Source organism: Protopterus annectens, chromosome 5.part0, assembly GCF_019279795.1.
Source record: "Protopterus annectens isolate FY-2018-M chromosome 5.part0, PAN1.0, whole genome shotgun sequence".
Taxonomy (NCBI): domain Eukaryota; kingdom Metazoa; phylum Chordata; order Ceratodontiformes; family Protopteridae; genus Protopterus; species Protopterus annectens.
The window spans coordinates 918,498,092-918,519,288 of record NC_056735.1 but is presented as its reverse complement, the minus strand read 5'-3'; the positions used below and the strand labels follow the sequence as shown (position 1 = coordinate 918,519,288).

The window sequence follows — 21,197 nt, the reverse complement described above, 5'->3', positions numbered from 1 at the left end:
TTAGGGGACTACCACCTATGTGGTAGTTTGTGGGTACTTTGTTTTTTCCAAAGGGGATGACTATGCACTTTTTGACATTTAGCTTGAGGCCATGATTTTGACACCAGGTATTCGTCTCAGTGAGATCCTTTTGGAGGATGTCTATGTCAGATGAAGAGTCAATTATAGCCCCTAGTTTGCAGTCATCTGTGAACTTGATCAGCCATAGTCCTCCTGTGCTTGCCTGTACCTCTGAGAAGTATATGCTGAACAGGAGGGGTCCTAGGACTGAGCCCTGGGGAACACCACTTGTAACCGGTTTAGAGACGGTCTTAGCTCCTGCAACTCTCACCATGTGGGTTCTGTCCATGAGCTAGTTGGCAACCCATCTAATGATGTAGGGGTTTCTGTTCAGGCTGGTGAGCTTGTCTATAATATCAGAATGGGGAATGGTGTTGAAGGCCTTAGCGAGGTCTAGGTAGGCTGTGTGTAACACCTTTCCTTCGTCTATAGCCTTGGTAACTGTCCCAAAGAAGTCCACCAGGTTTAGGAGGCATGATCTGCCCTTAATAAAGCCAAACTGGGTAAGGTCCAGTGTTTGGAGGTTCCCAATGTCTCTGTTAATGAGATCCATGATGGTGCGCTCCATAGCCTTGCAGACCAAGCTAGTCAGTCTTATAGGGCGATAGTTCCTGGGGTCTGTTGTGGCTCCACCTTTGTGGAGCGGAATAACCGTTGCTGTGCACCACTCTATGGGTATGTAACCTATGAAGAGGCTGAGTTTGAACAGTGTGTTTAGGTGAGGGGTTAGTTTGTCTTTGAGCTTGTGTAGGACGCAGCCTGGGACACAATTCGGTCCCATTGATGCTGTGTTTTTGGCTTTGAAGAGGGCTGTTTTAACCTGAGTGTCTGTGATTTCAGGGACTCTACATTCGTCTGGTATGGTTATGGGCCCTTTTAGGGGTGAGAGGGGATGAAGTTTGCGCTGAACCTGTCTGCCAGGATGTTGGAGATATTGGTCGGTTCAGTGTATTTTGTGCCATTCTGCACTAACTCCGAGCAGATCTGAGCATTGCCACTTAGATTCTTGACATAGCTAAAGAATGCCTTGTGGTTATCTTTGGAGTCCTTGGCAATTTTTCTTTCAAAGCTCGCCTTGGATGATTTCATGAGGGTTCGTAGTTTCTTGCTGATACTGATAAGGGATGTCTTCCCTTCTTGGGATTTTACTCTTTTCTATACTAGTTTCCTCCTTCTATTGTATAGCTTGTTTATGGCAGGGGTCCACCATACTGGTTTCCTTTTCTTGGAGGAGTGAGTCTTGGTTTTGTTTGGGATGGCATGATCCATGCATTCTTGTAGCTGCCCATAGAATGCATTAGTAAAGGATTTTGCAGCTTGGACAGTGTTATCCTTCAGCATGGGGGCTTTGAAACTTTCCACCTCAGTCTTAAGTAACGGGAAGTTTGCTTTTGAAAAGTTTTTCACGGTGGCTTTCTTGTCCGGGGGTGGGGGTGAAATATGGATATTCAAAGTGATTTGTTTATGGTCATATCTAACCTGTGAGGGGCTGACCTCTGATGTGGAACACTGGTCGCCCATGTTGGTAATGACAAGGTTCAATATGTTGTCACCTCTGGTGGGAGTGTTGACCAGTTGAACCAGGGCATTTGAGTTTATAAATTCTAGGAAAAGTTAGGCAAGGGAGTTAGTACTTGAGTACTTCTCCCAGTTAATGTTTGGGTAATTGAAATCACCCAATATTAGGGTCTTTGGTAGGACTTTTATGTTTCCAGGTGTTTCCAGAAATGCGGAATGGGGGTCCTGGGACATGGTGAGTGATCTGTAGCAAGCTACAATTTGAATTGCAGTTTTGTACATTGTTAGTTGCACGTGGATGATCTCTGAAGCATCGTGCTGTGCCACTAACCTGGAGGTGTGGGTATCCTTGATGAATATGGATATGCCCCTGCCTTTTGTATTTCGGTTTGGGTTCTATGGCCAAAATGTATGGTATGAGTTGTAGCCTGGTAGTGCTGGGGTGCTCTCTGGAGCCTTAAACCAGGTTTCTGTTACTGCACATATATCGATTTTCTCCATACTGAGGAGTGCCTTGAGTGTGTGCATTTTGAGATTTAGACTTCTGGCATTGAGTAGCATTACACTCAGTTTTTTGTTATTTGTGCTATTTACGGCAGTGGGTTTGTCCTTTGAGACTTGCCTAAAAAAGGCACTATGGGGGTGGCAAGAGCCTTGGCAAGTATTCGAAAGCCCAAGGGTGACAGGTGCAAGCCATCTCTAGTGAAGCAGCATGGCTTGTCGAGCATGTCATCCCAGGCGGATAGATACTGCATCCCCTTTGAATGACACCAGAAACTTAGCCAATTGTTGAAATCGAGAATTTTTTTCTTTATACCGAGGTATCTTTCTTGGTGAGGGCAGGATGCTACTCAGGGTCAGGGTCATACCGGCCTGGGCTATGTGATCAGAGAGCTCTTCCATGTCTCTTTTCATGTAGTCCAGGGAGGTACGGCTCAGATCATTCACACCAACATGGACAATGACAGAGTCATATTTGTACTTGTTGTGGAGTGATCTGAGTGCTTGTGGTATGTGGTGGATCCTGGCACCCAACAGGCAGCTAACAGTAACCTTCTTCTTATTCAGCCTAGTGAGTGGGACCTCAGTGTGCCTGACTATAGAGTCACCTATTACTAGTATGTTGGGTATGTTATTTTGCCTTAAGGGCTGTGATTGCATGGCACACTGGTTTTGTGAAGTATGTGTTTCATGGTTTGTGTTGGGGGGTGGAGGTTGCTTGGATGTTTGCTTTGAATGTCTCTGTTGGTTTTGCAGATTTTTATTTAGTGCCTCCAGGTATGTTTCCATGTATTTATGTGTGTTTTTTGCCAGTGCTGGTTTAATGGGTCTATGTAAGACTGGTGGTGTGATGCAAGTATTTCCCTTCTCCTCTTGACTGTCTGATCAGGTATTAGGTTGAGATAGCTTAGCCTCTAGTTTGGCTGTATAACTGCATCTCTCGCATGTATTAGTGTTTGGTGGTAGGAGGAGGGTGTTGTCTGTGTGCATGAGGCAGTTGTAACATTGCCTCAAAATGCCCAGATTCACCAGTTGGACTGGAGAGTACACCTGAAACTGCCCTTTGGACATGCCTGGATAGGTACAGTGAACTGTTTTACTGGATGGCTGGTAAGGTCAAATAGAGAGCCTTGTCCTTCTGTACAGTACAAGAGGGTCTAGTGCTGGGGTTTATAAGTGCTTGCCATAAGTTTTGAGCATGTTCCAAGCTGAGAAATGAATGGCTTGAGTGCTTAAGTTGAAAGTTTGTCTAGTTCCAATGGAAAAATTGAAGAGGAGACTTTGTGGAGCCAGGAATAGTTTTACCCTAGCTAACCAGCGCTGCCTGGCACACAAAACCGGGCAAATATGGTATTTATAGCAGTGAAATGAAAGAGATAGAAATTAGCCCAAAATGGCCAATAAACTACTAATTTCTGGACTGAAACCACTCTTCCAGGGACAGATAGGCTGATCAAAGCTCCCCTCTCTCACAGGTGAACAGAGAAACTTCCTTCTATCCAAGTAAGGTATGGGCAAACACAGAGATTTGTAACACAGCCCTGAATTCAGCACTAACCTGAAAACTGGACTATACTAGCTTAGAAAGGCGGGAAACAAGTATAAGGCTACTAAAAGAGAATCCACATTAGACTGGATCCTCACCAACCAGCCAAATACTGACCATTTATGGGGAACACTGCCCAATGCACTCAGTGATCACAAGCCTACTTTGCAATCAGTGATGACAACCCTACCTTCATCATTAGGTATAGGCAAAAAAACACCAAATCCCCCACCCTCCTGCAAACCCACTCCCAAAAAAATTACCACAAAGATGACTTCCAGACGGCCTTAAAATATTGTGACTGGTCTCCCATCATAACATTCTCAATAGATAGAACAGTTGAATACTTTAACTCTACATTTCTAGGCATCCTAAACCAATTAGCCCCCATAAAAAAACAATTAGGATATGTAACAACCCCATCCCCTGGCTCCAAAAAACTACAAAAAGAACCCTTCTCTAAAATAGGGACAAAGCCTGGAAAACCTGGCGGCACCATAGAATACCCACAACTAGGCTATCCTTCCGGGAACTCCTGAATAAGGCCAAAAAACAATAAAACTAGATAAACAAAACTACTACCTCTCCCTATAAAAGAAATATAATTCCAACCCTCAAAAATTCTGGACAACATTAAATAATATACTCCAATCTGGCAAATCCATCACTCCACCCCCCAATACACCCGTTTCAGATCTTGACACAGCCTGCAACTTTAACAACTATTTCACCTCCTCCATACTTAAACTTATAAATGACTCTGTCACCACCAACATCCCCTAACCCCCTATACCTCAACAAAACCGTACTCCATTTTCACTCAAACTAGTACAAACATCCTATGTACAAAAATTATTATCAAAGCTCAAACCCACCACCCTCGCTGCTGATAACCTCCCTGCTAAATACCGCCAACTCACATCAACAGTCATAGCCTATCCTATTTCACTAATAATTAACAGATCCATTACTGAACACACCGTACCAACCCTGTGGAAAACCTCGTTCATTATTCCCCTTTGAAAAGGTGGCCCCTCCTATGAACTCTCTAACTATCACCCAATAGCAATTCTTGCATCCCTGTCAAAGATCCTAGAGAGATGTGTACACCACCAACCTCACTCCCACCTCCTCTCCAATAACCTTCTGTCTCCAACCCAACTTGGCTTCTGCCCATCCCACAGTACCTCCACCACCCTATTCAGATTCACTAACACCATAAACCCGTACAGGAACCAAGGTAAACTAGTGTCTGCCATCTTTCTTGATTTATCCAAAGCATTCGACACAGTATCTCACAAAAAAACTTCAAACCTATCTCTCTACCCTGAACTTTGACTCCCCCACTCTGCACTGGTTTAAAAGCTACCTAGACAACAGACACCAGTCTGTCAAATGGATCAAATCCCTACCCCCCACTTCCAGTCACCTTAGGTGTACCCCAAGGTTCCATCCTTGGCCCATTGCTCTTTAATATGTTCACCAATCAACTCCACCTAGCTACCACTGAAGCCGATATTGTCCAATACGCAGATGATATAACCCTCATTTGCTCTGCACCCAATAACCAACTTATACAACAAAAAGCCCAACTAGCCTTCACTGAAATTGTGAACTAGCTCAATAGCTCACAACTTCTACTCAACTCCAAAAAGACCCAGCTCATGTTGTTTCAGCCAACCAAACACACTGACCTCCCCTTTTCCATAGTCTCCACCAACAACACCCAGATCACCCCAGTCTCAGTGGCAAAACTCTTCGGTGTTACAGCTGAACAACAACTCAAATTCAGCAAACACATTTCAACAACCATCTCTAAAGTTCATAAAAAAATTAGGCTCCCTGTATAGATGCAAAATGTACCTTACCTCAGAATCACGTGTGACCATAGCTAGAACTCACCTTTTATCCTCACTGCTATATGCCTCTCCCTCACTAACCAACCTAAATAAATCCGACTCAAAGAAAGTCTCAGCTTGTTACAACAAAATTGCAAGATTCGCTGCTAATGCCAAATCACACTCCCACCATTGCCATGTCCTACAAACCCTACACTGGCTAGAATTTCCCAACCTACTAACATACCACCAACTCAACTTAGCCCACCAAATACTGTACTACCCTGAAAAAAACCCTGCCCTGAACAACCTCCTCAACTTTCTCCAGTCAAACAGACAACTATGCTCCAGTAACAAAGCCTTAATTGAAACCATCTCTTGCAAAAATAACTCAGGGGAATTTATTTTTGCCTATGAAATTGGCAAGTCCTGGAATAACCTTCCTCCTGACCTTAGACTACAAAAATCTACATCCTCCTTTAAGACTGTCCTAAAGTCATATTTCTACTCCAGCCATCTTTGCAACTGTAACAAGCCACCATAAAGTCCACACTTTACTAAAAGGTCACCTTTTTAACCACTCAGGTGCATATTCTGTTAAGGTCGCTATACGAATGTATTATAGTGCTATTACAACTGTGCAACACCCATTTGAGTGCATCTCAGTGCTCCCTGTACGTCATGTAAGTACTTGTACAAATTAGTCAGCTGTCCACCAAACCATTAATGTATATGCTACTACTGATATGTTCACTCTGTATAAAACACAACTTTGCTACCAACTGGAATAACCTTGTATTCTGACAATCTCCTGTATACTGAACACCTAGGCTCTGACCTATTCTAAGTAATCTGTTACTTCCATTGAAAATGTTAACACAATGTGAAATTTTTTATCCTATGTTCATGTAACTGCAAGCTTTTTTTTAATCTTATGTTCATGTAATCGCATGTTTTTTCTTTCTATTTTCTACTTGTGTTGGAGCTTTTCTCCCTAGGACACTTGCTATCCAGTCATACTATCCTGGTAAACAAATGTAAAATAAATAAATAATAAATTCAATTTAATATAATATGTCACATATATATATATATATATATATATATATATATATATATATATATATATATATATATATATGTTTAACATACAGGAAACTGTTATTCTATGTACTTACATTTGCTTTTAAAATAAACATAATCACAATAAATGCATTATCATTAAATGTAAATACAGATGTTGCTAGCCATTGTAGAAAAAATATCTTACCTGTTTTCACAGTTTGCCACCCTAAAGAGAAAGCACTCCGTGCTTGAAGATTGTAAGAGGTAACAGGGCTATGATTGTCAGCTGCAGGACTCCAAGATAGTGTTGCTGTGGTGTCAGAGATCTCTTCAACTATCACTACGCCTGGGGCACCAGGAGGACCTGAAATTATATACAAGGGAAAATTAGTAGCTGAAAAAAACACAAAGTATTCCCAATGGAAAAAAGACTAATGAAACCATGGTGTATATATAACACAATAAATAATGTCTGAATATTTATGGAAAACAAGCAATTTACTTAGCTAACTTTTTACATGGAGTATTTTTAGATACAAGCTTGCGAAGTTGCCTTTTTTAGGCAAGGTTCAAAGGATAAAACCACCACCATAACAGATACAAGCATGCAAAATCTGAAGGTAATGCTACTCAATGCTAGAAGTCTAAACCTCAAAATGCACTCTCTCGAGGCACTCCTAAAAATGGAGAACATCGATATCTGTGCAGTAACTGAGACCTGGTTTAAGGCTCCAGAGAGCACCCCTGCAATACCAGGCTACAATTCTTACCACACTTTTGGCCACAAAACCAAGACCAAAACACTAAAGGTGGAGGAGTGTCCATATTCACCAAGGATATTCACACCTCCAGGATAGTTACCCAACACAATGCATCTGAAATTCTCCAGGTGCAACTAACACTAGGTAGGACTGCAATCCAAATTGTAGCTTGCTACAGATCCCCCACCATGCCCCAGGATTCTCAATACAACTTTCTAAACATACTGGAAAATATTAAGATACAACCAAACACCCTAATACTGGGTGGTTTCAACTACCCTGCCATTAATTGGGAAAACTACTCGAGTACCAACTCCTTTTCCCAACGGTTCATGGAATTCATAAATTCCAATGCCCTGGATCAACTAATCCATTGTCCCACAAGGGGCTGCAGTATTCTAGACCTGGTCATTACCAACATGGGAGATAGATGCTCCACACCAGTGGTCACCCCCTCATTGGTCAGGTCTGACCATAAGCAAATCACCTTTGACATCCACATCCCACCCCCACCCCCCAGTAAGGAGACCTCCTTACAAAACTTCTCCAAAGCCAACTTCATGCTACTGAAGTCAGAAGTGACAAACTTAAAACACCTACGCAGACAGGATCTGGAAGTTCGAATACAGAATCCTACACTGAGGCACTGTACGAGCACATCCACTCGTGCATGAATCGTGCCATCCCAAATAGAACCAAGATGCTATTCTCCAAAAAAAGGAAGCCAATCTGGTGGTCCCCTGCAATAAACAAACTAAACTGAAGGAAGAAACTAAGCAAAGCAGAATATAATTCCAACAGTAACCAGGTACCTCTGCAAAAACACAAACCAAATCCAAAGAATAAAAGCAGGGAGAGGCAAGGCTCCAGTTTCTTCAGCTGATTTATTACAAGACACACAAGCTCTTTCACCACAAGGCTTCTTCAGGTGTATAAAAAGCAGCACTCAACACACCCAATCTTATACTAAGCAATAGCTAGTCAAATGATTAAAAAGAGAAAACTCTTAAAGGCACAAAGATCAATTGTATTCTGCCCACAGTAAAATTCATAGTAAAATATATAAAAAACTTCATTGCAAAAACCACATTTCATAAAAGCAATACAAAAAATACATATTACAAATACACATAAACCACATAAATGTAACAGATTCTACCTACGTAATGGTCTATTTTTCAGGATGGGTCTCAATGGTACATGGTCAATAAGACCATGTCCTGTGTTAGCTCTTAATCTCACAATCCATTTGGCCTCCAGGTTCTCAGTTTGAACTCTGGTGTCACCACCCCTCAAGTTCTCATAACATTTACCTAATACCATAAATGTAAAGGTGTGTTGATCATTCGTTTCTTTAATGTGTTTTGCTAAAGCATTGAACACACTACCCTTCTTAATATGGTATAGGTGTTCCCTGATCCCATCCCTTAATAGTCTATCGGTCTTTCCCACATAGAATTTACTGCATACTTTGCAAGTAGCATGGTAAACCACATGTGAAGTATCACACCTTGCACTGGTTCTTAGTGTATAAGTTACACCAGTGTCTGGATGTAGAAACTCCATATCTTGATTTATAAATTTACAGAACTGGCACTTAGTGCACGGTTTAGTCCCTGGTGTATCCTCAGTCCTGATTTGGTCTCTGGGATTGCAAAGTCGTCGCCTTAGCGACTTCTTATTTTTAAAAGTAAACTGTGGATGTGTTCCTATCAGGTTGCTAACTTGTTTATCAGATGTCAAGATATTCCAATGCTTGCCTATGATGTCTGTGTAGTATCTTATATTTCTAGAATAGCTAAAACACATTTTAAGTGGTTGTGAGGTTTGTTTCTGTTGACCCCCGTTGCATAAATCACTCTCTACCTGTTCAGAGAAATAGGGTCTGGCTCTACTGTGTCTAGAGTTTCTCACTGTCCTAATACTTTGATTGACAAGTTTCTGGTCATAGCCCCTCTCTGCTAGTTCTATATTTATCTTGTCTAGTTGTTCCACAAAATCTGTTTCTCTAGCATTCAATCTAGAGGCCCTGTAAGCTTGATTCTGTGCAACATTCCGAAAAATGTATTGAGGGTGCATGCTATCTTTTCTTAGTAAACTGTTCACATGACATCCCTTCCTAAACATTTTAGTGCTCAGTGCACCATTAAGTTCTTGTATAATAGAGACATCTCGAAAACTAACTTCAGTATATGAACAGTTCATGGTGAATTTAAGGAAATGTGTTTAAGCATTAATCTAGTCTACAAACATCATTAGCTGTTCTATAGACCCCCCCCATAAAAGGAAGAGGTCATCTACAAACCTGCGAAAAAATAATATGTCGTCTTTAAAGTCGTCCGCGACCAAATTATCTTGTTCCCATTTGGACATTACAGCATTCGCATAACTGTTAGCACATGATGTTCTCATGGCTACCCCGTTGCATTGCAAGTAGACCTTGTCCCTGAACATGAACACATTATTCTCCAGTACCAGACCTAGTAGTAACCGTATTAGGTCCACCATATCTCTATCATACTCCCTGGTTTCAAGCATTAACTGAGTTACACCATTAATCCCAAAATCATTTGGAATAACAGTGAAAAGTGACACCACATCAAGGGTAACTAACAGCATTTGTTGTTTACAGGCTTGTTGCTCTCTTTCACATGCAAATCTGTATAAGTCTCTCACAAAATGTTCAGTGTCCTTCAAGATATAGTCTGACCAACAGCTCTGGGTTTGACATAGCTTTATATGTTAGGCAGAGATCACCTCGGAGTAGGCGATATGCTACGGAGTAAAGCTGGAGTTTTTTTGAGACGGTCAGTGTAGGGCATTTGTTTGAGGCCAGTAATCCTCTTTGTGAGGTACTTTTGTGGCCTTTCCAGCTGCTGCAGATGTCTTGTGAGGTACATTCCAAAAGGGGCGTTGTACTCTATAATGGGTCTAATGAGTGTCGAGTAGAAGGGAACAATGACCTCTTTTTCCCTGGATGAGAACCCTTTTATGATGAGGTATGCCACATAGAGGGACTTCCTGACTACTGTGGCGATGTGACTATCAAAGGAGAGACTACTGTCCACCTGGGTCCCAAGCTCTCATCAAACATTCGGTGTTAAGTAGATTGCTGCCTATGTGGTAGTTCATGGGTACATAGTTTTTACCAAAGGGGATGTCACTGCACTTTTTGGCATTGAGCTTGAGGCAATGTCTCTGACACCAGGCATCTGTCTCAGTGAGGCACTTCTGTAGAATGTTGACATCATTTGGGGGACTTGACTGTGGCTCCTAGTTTGCAGTCATCTGTGAACTTCATTAGCCAGAGGCCTTCTGTGTTAGCCTGTACTTCAGATAAGTAGATACCAAACAGGAGAGGTCCCAGGATGGAACCCTGTGGTACTCCACTTGTCACTGCTTTGAGGTCAGATTTGGAGTCTGCAACTTTTACAGTGTGGGTTCTGTCAGTGAGCCAGTTGGCAACCCATCTTGTGATGTAGGGATTTATACCTAGTTTAGTGAGTTTAGCTATAATTCCAGAATGGGGGATGGTGTCAAAAGCCTTGGAGAGGTCAAGACAGGCTATGTGAACCACCTTACCCTCATCTATGGCTTTGGTGACTGCATCAAAGAAGTCGTTCAGGTTCAGGAGGCATGATCTGCCTTTCACAAACCCGAACTGGGTGGGATCTATAGTTTGGAGGTTATCAATGTCTTTGTTTATAAGTTCCATGATGATACGTTCCATGGCCTTGCAGACCAGGCTTGTCAGGCTAATAGGTCGATAGTTCCCGGGATAAATGGTGGCTCCCCTTTGTGCAGTGGGATAACTGTTGCTGTGCGCCATTCAGTGGGCACAAAGCCTGATGTGAGGCTATTATTGAACATGGTGTTTAAGTGGGGAGCCAGTTCATTCTGAAGTTTGTGTAAAACACAGTCATGGATGCTGTGTTTTTGGCTTTAGAGAGTGTAGCTTTTACCTGCATAGTTGTGATTACAGGGACTCTGCATTCTTCATGTATAGATATGGGCCCTTTAGGGGGTGAGGGGGGTAAAGTTAGCACTGAACCGATCTGCCAGGATGTTGGCAATATCAGTTGGTTTTGTAATTTTCATGCAGTTGTGCTGTAACTCAGAGCAGATCTGGGTGTTGCCATCGAGGTTCTTGACATACCTATAGAATACTTTGTGGTTGTCCTTAGAATTAATGGCAATTTTGTTTTCGTAGCTAGCTTTTGAGGATCTTATAAAGGATCTCCGCTTCTTACTGAGGCTGACGAGGGAACTCCTCCACTCATGGGATTTTACTCTCTTTTGCAACAGTATCTTCCATCTGTTGTACAGTTTGTTTATGGCAGGGGGCAACCAGATTGGCTTCCTTTTTTTGGAGGATAGTGTCTTGGTTCTGTTTGGGATAGCACGATCCATGCACTCGTGTAAGTGCTTATAGAGTACATTTCTGTAGGATTCAGCAGTTGTAACTGTATTACCCATCTGCATGTGTGTCATGAAGTTCAACACTTCTGTCTTAAGAAGCATGAAGTTGGCTTTGGAGAAATTTTTTAAGGTGGTTTCCTTAATGGGGGTAGGGGCAGGATGTGGATATCAAGGGTGATTAGCTTATAGTTTGATCGGGCCAATGAGGAGTTGACTTTAAATGTGGAACACCAGTCACTCATGTTGGTAATGACTAGGTCTAGGATATTGTTGCCCCTGGTAGGGGTGTGGATAGATTGATCCAGGCACTGGAGTTTATGAATTCTGGAAAGTGTTGAGCTAAGGAGTTGGTACATGAGTAGTTTTCCCAGTTAATGGTGGGGTAGTTTAATTCGCACATTATTATGGTGTTTGGTTGAACCCTAATATTTTTCAGTACATCAAGAAAAGAGGAGTGGAAATCCTGAGGCATGGTGGGGAATCTGTAGCAAGCTACAATTTGGATTGCAGTTTTGCCCAGAGTTAATTACACTTGGATAACCTCGGATGCATTATGCTGAGCAACTAGCCTGGAGGAGTGGATATCCTTAATGAATATGGACACATCTCCGCCTTTGGTGTTTCGGTCCAGGTTACATGGTCGAAAAGTGTGATACAATTTAAAGCCTTGTAGTGGAGGGGTGCTTTCTGGAGCCTTGAACCAAGTCTCAGTCACTGCACAGATATCAATGTTCTCCATTTTTTTTGTTCCTTTGTGGAAAAAACTCATTAAAGATATCCAGAGGAGAGGTAAATGGTCAGACAAATGACCATGTTATAATTCTAGCATAAAAATGCAGCTACTTGCTATGGTCTTCATGATGTTGTTCTCTATCCTGCATTAGCATTCTACTCAAGCTGGATAGCCAAATTGCATTATTTATTTTCAGTCTGTTACTTTCAAGGAGTGCAAGGTTATTTAGAATATTTAGGAAAGTTGTAATTAATTCATTTACTGCATCATATGAGAGGAGGATTTTTAGGATGTTCCAGTTAAAGATGATAGGTTAGTAACGTATAGTTCTGGGTTAAACTTGGACAGGTTGGGCGTTGTTTCATAAACATGCTACTTAAGTGGATGTGTGAGTTGTCTGGCTGTATAGATTGGGAGATAGTCATTAAGAGAGTCTGACATTGTACCTATGGTGGTGAATTTACTAGGGTCTGATACTAGATTCAGTCTAATAAGGAATTTGATATCTTGCTAGAATGTGTGTGACTATTAGTTGTTTGAAACCGGACACATTTATGCTGGATGCTGGGCAGTTACAGGTTATGTTTAACCAACAGACACTGACATCACCTAATAGCATTTTTTCTTGTGAAATTATTTTATATTATAAATACATAGACACACGCACACACACACATATATATATATATATATATATATATAAATATATATATATATATATATATATATATATATATATATATATACATATATAAATATACATATATATATATATATATATATATACATATAAATATATATATATATATATATATATATATATCTATATATATATATATATATATATATATATATATATATATGTATTTGTAAAAGTTAAAAATTTATAAGTAGACCCATATATTATATAACTTCGAAATGATGAACGGAGATCTGCATACAGCATGGAATGGGAGATTTCCCTTTTCTTCACTGTAGTGTGATCTTGGAGTTGGTATATTTAAGTAAGAGGGGTGTGGGGGGTGCAGCAGGTCTTGCCCCCCTGCATAAACATTGAGAAAGTTTTTTTTTGGGGGGGGGGGTTATTTCGGAATGTCGAGATTCCGAAACTTCAATCATATGATCTCAACCATATGAATTTCGAAGATTTGGTAATTTCACATTCAGAAGTGAATCCATATACATATTTATATATATATATATATATATATATATATATATATATATACACATATACATATATATGGGTGTATATATGCATATATATATATAGGTACGTGTCACTTCATCTCAAACCCATTTCACCTAAACTCATTTCACTGAGAACAAATTACCTAAAGTTTATTTCACCTAAAACTTATTTCACTGACAAGTAATACTCTAATGCAATTGAAAGGTATATGTCCTTTTCATCACTGTAGTGCGATCCTGGTGTTAGAATATATATTAAGGGAAGTAGTTGTCTTTTAACAAATGTAAAACAAAAACAGACAACATGAAACCAAAATAAGTGGGGGGTTATGCCCCCCAAACCCCTCTTAATATATATATACTAACTCCAGGATCACACTACAGTGGGGAAAAGGACATATACGTTTGATTTGCCTTATTGTACTACTTGTCAATTAGTTTTAGATGAAATGAACTTTACCTGATTTGGTCTCAGTGAAATGAGTTTAGGTGAAATAGGTTTTAGATGAAGTGACACATACCCATATATATATATATATATATATATATATATATATATATATATATATATATATATATATATATATATATATATATATATATATATATATCTATATATATTGATCTTCATAAGTTCGAATCTCTTATGGATGAGACCATAAGATCGAACTTGTGAAGGTTCGAACCATTTAAAGAGAGAACACCTGAGTGGGAGATTGTGTCAAAGATCTTGGCTAAGCCTAGGTAGGCTGTATGCACAGATTTACCTTCGCCTAGGGCTTTGGTGACTGCCTTGAAGAAGTCCATCAAGTTTAACAGGCACAATCTCCCCTTGAAAAAGCCAAGCAGATTTGCTATATCCACAAGTTCTATATACGTAGTACCATTAACTATGAGTTCAGTGTATATATATATATATATATATATATATATATATATATATATGTATATATATATATATATATATATATATATATATATGTATATATATATGTGTGTGTGTGTGTGTGTGTGTGTGTGTGTGTGTGTGTGTGTGTGTATGTGTGTGTGCACGTGCGCGTGCATGTCTATGTACATATATATGCACACACACACACACATATATATATATATATATATATATAGATATATATATATATATATATATATATATATATATATATATATATATATATATATATATATATATATGTGTGTGTGTGTGAGTATCTATATATAACTTGTGACTTTAGCATAAGTTATACAATGGGCAATTAAATCAATTGCAAATCAAAGTTGCTTCTGACAGTAGCCGATAAACTTTAAACTTAGAAAGCTTCCAAGAATTGTATGCTCTTATTGGTCAATTTCCATCCTCAGTATTCATTGTAATTCTTTGGTCCCCCAGACTATGTAGGCACGTCAGTTTTTCAGTTTACTTAGATGAAATGGGATTTATTCCAGGTAAATATTATTTGACTAATAATAAGAAAGTACTGAACATGATGCAGCAGGCTATAGTCAGGGACTTACTACTGCTGCTGTTGTGTGCTGATAAATGAAACACAGTTTGAGAGAATTTCCTTAAATGTTTTGTGTTATGCCCTGACTATGTTTGTGCTATAGAGTCAAATAATTAGATGGATATAAAATAATTTATGATAGACATTTACTTGTAATAAGCTATTCATGTATATAATTCAGAAACTTACACTACATGGAGGCACTAAGCAGGGAAGATCATTGTTATCAATGCTATTTGCATTAGTTGAGGAACCCCTTTTTATCACCTATCACAGGACTTTCAGAGGGTCGGCCTTTGCCCTCAACTTGATATTTTTGCATATGTGTGCTTATCGTTTTAGTCTGTTTTTGTCAGAGCCTGAGACGTCACTCTACAAGGTTATGGATACTGTTATGGGTCCTGTCAATACTTGTAATTATAATGTGAGTTATGGGAAGATGCATGTCTTTTACATGGGCTATTCTTTCTAATGGAGACTTAGCAAACAGCTTTTATATTAATGGATATTGCTGACCATCTAATTACTGGGAATATGGATAGTTTCCTCATTTGCTGAAATCAATGGCAAGTATAGGAAAGATAGTGATCAAATATTCTGAAATAGTCTGTTCCCGAATTATAACTTGTGAAAGCTGTTTTCATAGCAAAAGTTTTGTTTTGGTGGTTAGATTTATGATATTTCCCCCAAGAATTAAGGTACATTAGTTGAAGCAAATTATCCCTATGATTTTCTAGTATCCTTCTAGACTCATTGTATGAGGAGAATAACAGGAATACAAAGAGTTTCCAGGAACAATCAATTGCCAGTTATTTCTAGATGCATTTTGGTAGCACATATTAACATTATGTCCCTGTGGATGTCCCCATATGATACTGGTCGATAGAAGACTATGGAAGTGGTTGTGATAAAGAAGCCGGTAGGGATTAGAGAGAGAGATAGGTAGTAGACATGAGAAGGACTGTGTAATTCATCTGACATGAACTCTATGAATATAAATTTTCATTAGACTCGGGTTAGATACATTGAAAGACACCCTTTCTCTGTGACCGGTCATTGGCTCAAGAAGCCCAAGGAAAAGGCTGGCTCTATTGTTTTGGAGTTTAAAAGTAAAAATGAAATAAACATGGTCAGGCAGATGGCATATATCACATAAAAACTTTTAATACAGGAACAAAGCTAAAAATAAACATAAAATAAAGTAAAAGATGAGCGCTTTCGCATCAAAATTAGATGCTTCAGATCTACAGCATTAAAACAAACAGAGCATTTAAGGCCTTACCTTAGGCCATGTAACTGAAGCATAGGTTTTGCATGTATAAAATCATTCAATCCTTTGTCTCTAGTGGCCTGTAAGATAATCATCTGTTCAACCTCAGTGCACTCAATATGAGTCCTGATGTCTTTAGAGCTGACATAATCAAGTTCAAGCACCATAAACTTAAAACAATGCTCAGTCCCATCCTGCATTACATGTTTAGATAAAGCATTCTTGTCATTATGTTTACTGATAGAGTAGAGATGCTTTCTAATGCAGTCTCTGAGGCATTGGCATGAGTTGATCAGGAGTGTAAGAGTGTACTGGATACACAGACTTTTTTCACTTTTAGAAATAGTAAATCTTGGACAAGCTATATTATAAGAAACTGACTTCTGAACCTGTGCGTTCTTATAATGTTAATAAGATTGGGACATTTCCCTGTAAGGGGTGTAGCATGAGTAAGTTTATCGAAACTGACAATCATTTTTTTCATCCTGATACATCTAGCATGTTTTATTTTAATAGATATTTTACATTTAACTGTACATTTTGTATATTTATACAGCAAGGTGATAGTTTTTATTGCCCTTATTTAAAGAAAACCATTAAGACTGGTCCAGGGGGTGACATTACAAAAGTATTTACAGGGCACAGTGCAGTGAATGTGATGCATTCTATGTGGGCAAGACTGTAAATAAACTCAAGCATAGAATTTCATGTCAGCTGTCAGAAATCCGCTCTGGATGCAAAAATAATGCACTAGCCAAACACCTTTCTCTTCATAAAAGACACACAGGTTTTAAGTTCCAGATCCTGGATCGCATAGACATGGGGGATCTTGAAGGAGACATTCCGAATATTCTGGAGAAACATGAACTCGTGGCAATTAGTCCTGAACTCTTTTAGGAAGCCTGGACTGAGCTATTGCTGTTCAATTAAATGTGCACTGGAACTTAGAAAATTGCCAAATTGTTTACATGACTAATTTTATTTTATTTTATTTTATTCTACCAGTTGGTTTTAAATACCATTTTAGATCAGTTGTAATTTAAGTGTATATTTTGTTTCCATCATCATACATTTTTTTCTTATTATTTTTACTTTTTCTGGTTCTCTTTTTTCCATTTATCCAAAATGATGTGTAACAACAATACTAATTATACAATAATATATTTATAGATAGTTTTTAGGGTTTTTGTACATAGACCCGAAGAAGTCTAGAAGGACAAAAGCGATATTTGTTAACAATAAGTTATGAAAATAGAATATGATTTTTACAATTGATTTTTCTCATGCAAAGTGTATATGTATATATTTCTATATATTTTTTTTGATTGCCAAATGGACTAAGGTTGATATATTTCCATAACCAAATGAAAATTCATCTGCACGTGGGGCAAATGCACGGCTCAACAAAAAGTCAAAGTCCAAAACAAAAAACAAAAAACGGAGCCAGCATACAGTGTTCCAGAATTTATTGTAATGAGATGAATTAAACCATTACAAAAATAAAAAACAGACCGGTTTCGGCAGGAAAAAACACAGCCTTCCTCAGTGTTCTTTACATTCATTGTGGTGAGCAAATATATATACACACTCATCATTAATCCAATTGGTTCAATCAAAGATTTTCATTTAAGCCAGGTGGGAATAATCCCCCCAGTTTGATTATCCACTTCTTTTCTTTGGTGTTTAAGATAGAATGCAGCCCAGTTTTATTGTGCTTATTACCAAAAATTCTATCAATTATAATACAAGTAAATTTGGCAGAAGCATGTATTAAATGATGTTTGTACAATGCATTATTCTGTCTCTTGTTTTTGATATTGCTGATATGTTCAGAAATCCTAATTCTTAGCGGTCTGGACGTTTGTCCAACATAAAATGAACCACAATGGCAAGTAGCCAAATAAATCACCCACTCAGTACTGCAGTTTGCAAAGAACTTAAGATCATAAACTACTGGGCAATTTCTGCTGGAAAATTGTTTTGACTTATTGATCTTGTCACAGTTTGTACAGTGTCCACAAGGGTAACAGCCTATCAGTGGATCCCCTGTCAATGTTGTTTGGATCAGATTAGAGTTTTCCTTCCTATTCCCATGTTTGAAATGATTGAAAAAAGAGCCCAAGTTTTTTCCTTTGCGAAAGGAAAAAAGACATTTGTCTGGTATGAGACTTGATATATCTGGATCATATTTAAGAATGTTCCAATGTCTATGCACACTATCAATTAGGTGATTAGAGTTTCTAGCATATGTCGTTGTGAATCTCAAAGTGGAATCTCTGTTTGGTTTGTGCTCATTATACTTCATTAGATTGTCTCTATCAAAAGAATCAACCATGTTACTAGCAGCTAAAACATAACCCATGCCATATCCCCTAGATTTGAATCTATTGGTAAGGTCTCTCCTGTGAGTCTGAAAAGTGGACTCATTGGAACAAATGCGTTTGATTCTAATGAATTGAGATTTTGGAATGTTACGTATAACATGTGGGGGATGAAAACTAGAGGCATGAAGAACGGTATTATACTCAGGGTGTTTTCTGAATACCTCAGTTGATAATGTGTTGTCAGCCAATTTAGTAACAGAAACATCCAAAAAAGTAATGTTCCTACGGTCATAATGGACAGTAAATTCCAGTCCCCAGATACTGTTGTTCAAATATGTTATAAAATCATGTAACATTTGTAATTCCCCTGTCCATACCAACCAGCAGTCGCCAAGGTAACGCGTCCAGATGTCAATGTATGGTAAAAATGTATTGTTGTCACAATCATAAATAATATGATGTTCAACAAAGGCCATAAAAAGATCCGCATAAATGGGGGTAAATGATGCCCCCATTGCTGTCCCATTGACCTGCCAGTAACATTTGTCTGAATAAAAAAAGACATTGCTGGTAAGGACTAGTTTGGCTAACTCAATCAAAAAAGAATTGAAAGTGGATGGATATAAATCTGCCTTTTCCAACCAAAAGGACAAGGCCTCAAGGCCAGATTGGTGTGGAATATTGGTATATAAAGAACAGACATCCAGGGTACATAGTAACCAGTTGTCTTCAAGCTGACTATCAGAAATAATCTGGAGAAAGCTGGTAGTATCATGCAATCTTGAACGTACCATTCCCAATAAGGGTTTGAGATGTTTGGTAAGAAACAACGAAAGGGGTTCTGTGATGTACCCCCTTCCCAAAACAATGGGTCTGCCCAGAGGATTCGAAGGATCCTTGTGGATCTTGGGCAAGAAATAGATATATTGGGTATATATATATGTAATATATTGTCTTGGATAAAATCACATACTTAATAATCTGGTTAAATAAGGGATACCACATCATTATAAATTTTATTAAAAGTACATAAGGGTTTTATTATTATGACAGTTACTAAGTCAGGCAGGACCAGCTCGAATGTCACACGGGGAAAGGATGTGAATTAAACATGTGTACCAATAAAACTTTGTTTTGCAGCACAATAAACCACTCCCTTGTCTGATAAAAAGTATATATATATATATATATATATATATATATATTTAGAAAGCTGGTGAGGAAACTATTACTCTGTTTTTGTTTAACTTTTGTCTGTGTACTTAGTAAAGGATTTTCAACTGGAAACAGACTGCCTGCCTTGCTTGGATTGCTTTCTTATACTTAGTAATTCTGTACAGTTATTTTTTTTTACTTAAGCTGAGTTTAGGTTTGCTACTTCTACTACTGTTGTCTGATCTGATTAATATACAGTGGTCAACTAAAGATATATGGACTGAAAATCTTCTACACAGAGATGTTTCTTACACTTTTGTTTTTGGACCCACTATACTTGTTGAGTGGGTTGTTTTGAGACTTTGGGGAAACCACGGAGATTACTTGTTTTTTATTTTAATAGATATGCTGTCTGTGGTTCTTCTAATCTTGTATATTTGGCTGTGTGTGATGTCTGCCAATCATTTTATGTTGGCAAGACTAATCGGTGCCTTAGAGACCACATTGGAAAGCATCTCTACTCTATCAGTAAACATGATAACAAGAATGCTTTATCTAAACATGTAATGCAGGAAGGGACTGAGCATTGTTTTAAGTTTATGGGGCTTGAACTTGATTATGTCAACCCTAGAGGGGGGGGGGGCGATATCAGGATTCATAATGCACTGAGATTAAATGGATGATTATCTTACAGGCCACTAGGGACAAAGGACTAAATGATTTTATACCTGTAAAACCTGTGCTTAAATCATGTGGCCTAAGGTAAGGCCTTAAATGCTCGGTTTGTTTTAATGCTGTAGATCTGATGAAGCATCTAGTTTTTGATGTGAAAGCACTATTTTTTACTTTATTTTCTGTTTATTTTTAGCTTTGTTTTTGTATTAAAAGTTTTTATGTGATATATGTCGTTTGCCTGACTGTTTTTATTTCATTTTTATATTTTTTTCCTTTGTCGGTCCTGCTCCTGTTTTGTTTTGATTTGATTTTACTTCTGGAGCATGGCTGAAGGCAGCATTCAAGAACGTGACTATACATCCCATTTGAACCAAGCGGCTTTGTTTAATGGATGACTAAATCGAGTTTTGGGTCTAGTGGAGAATCCTTTACTAAAGATGGACTTGATTAGTATTGAGGTACCATCTGATATGGTAGAGTCTTTTGATTTTAAACCTTTGTTTCGAACAATTAGTGAATAATTTATATCATCTGAAAAAAATTCAGTGGTGGGGGTTACACATGGAGGTCGTGTTTGAAGCATAAAGTCATTACAAGAGGGCTACGGGTATGTAAAATGCCTACTTATGGCAATACATA

The 21,197-nt window shown here is 38.5% G+C and overlaps 1 protein-coding gene across 8 annotated transcripts in view; it reads right to left on the bottom strand.

The window, feature by feature from the left end:
* The window catches only part of CNTN5 (contactin 5), a 5,719,910-nt gene that overhangs the window by 572,976 nt on the left and 5,125,737 nt on the right, over positions 1-21,197 (bottom strand). For all 8 annotated transcript variants that reach the window (XM_044072706.1, XM_044072701.1, XM_044072707.1 and 5 more), the window contains one exon: positions 6,734-6,892. In XM_044072706.1, coding sequence (XP_043928641.1) covers positions 6,734-6,892 — 159 coding nt within the window. The remainder of the gene's footprint in view (positions 1-6,733; positions 6,893-21,197) is intronic.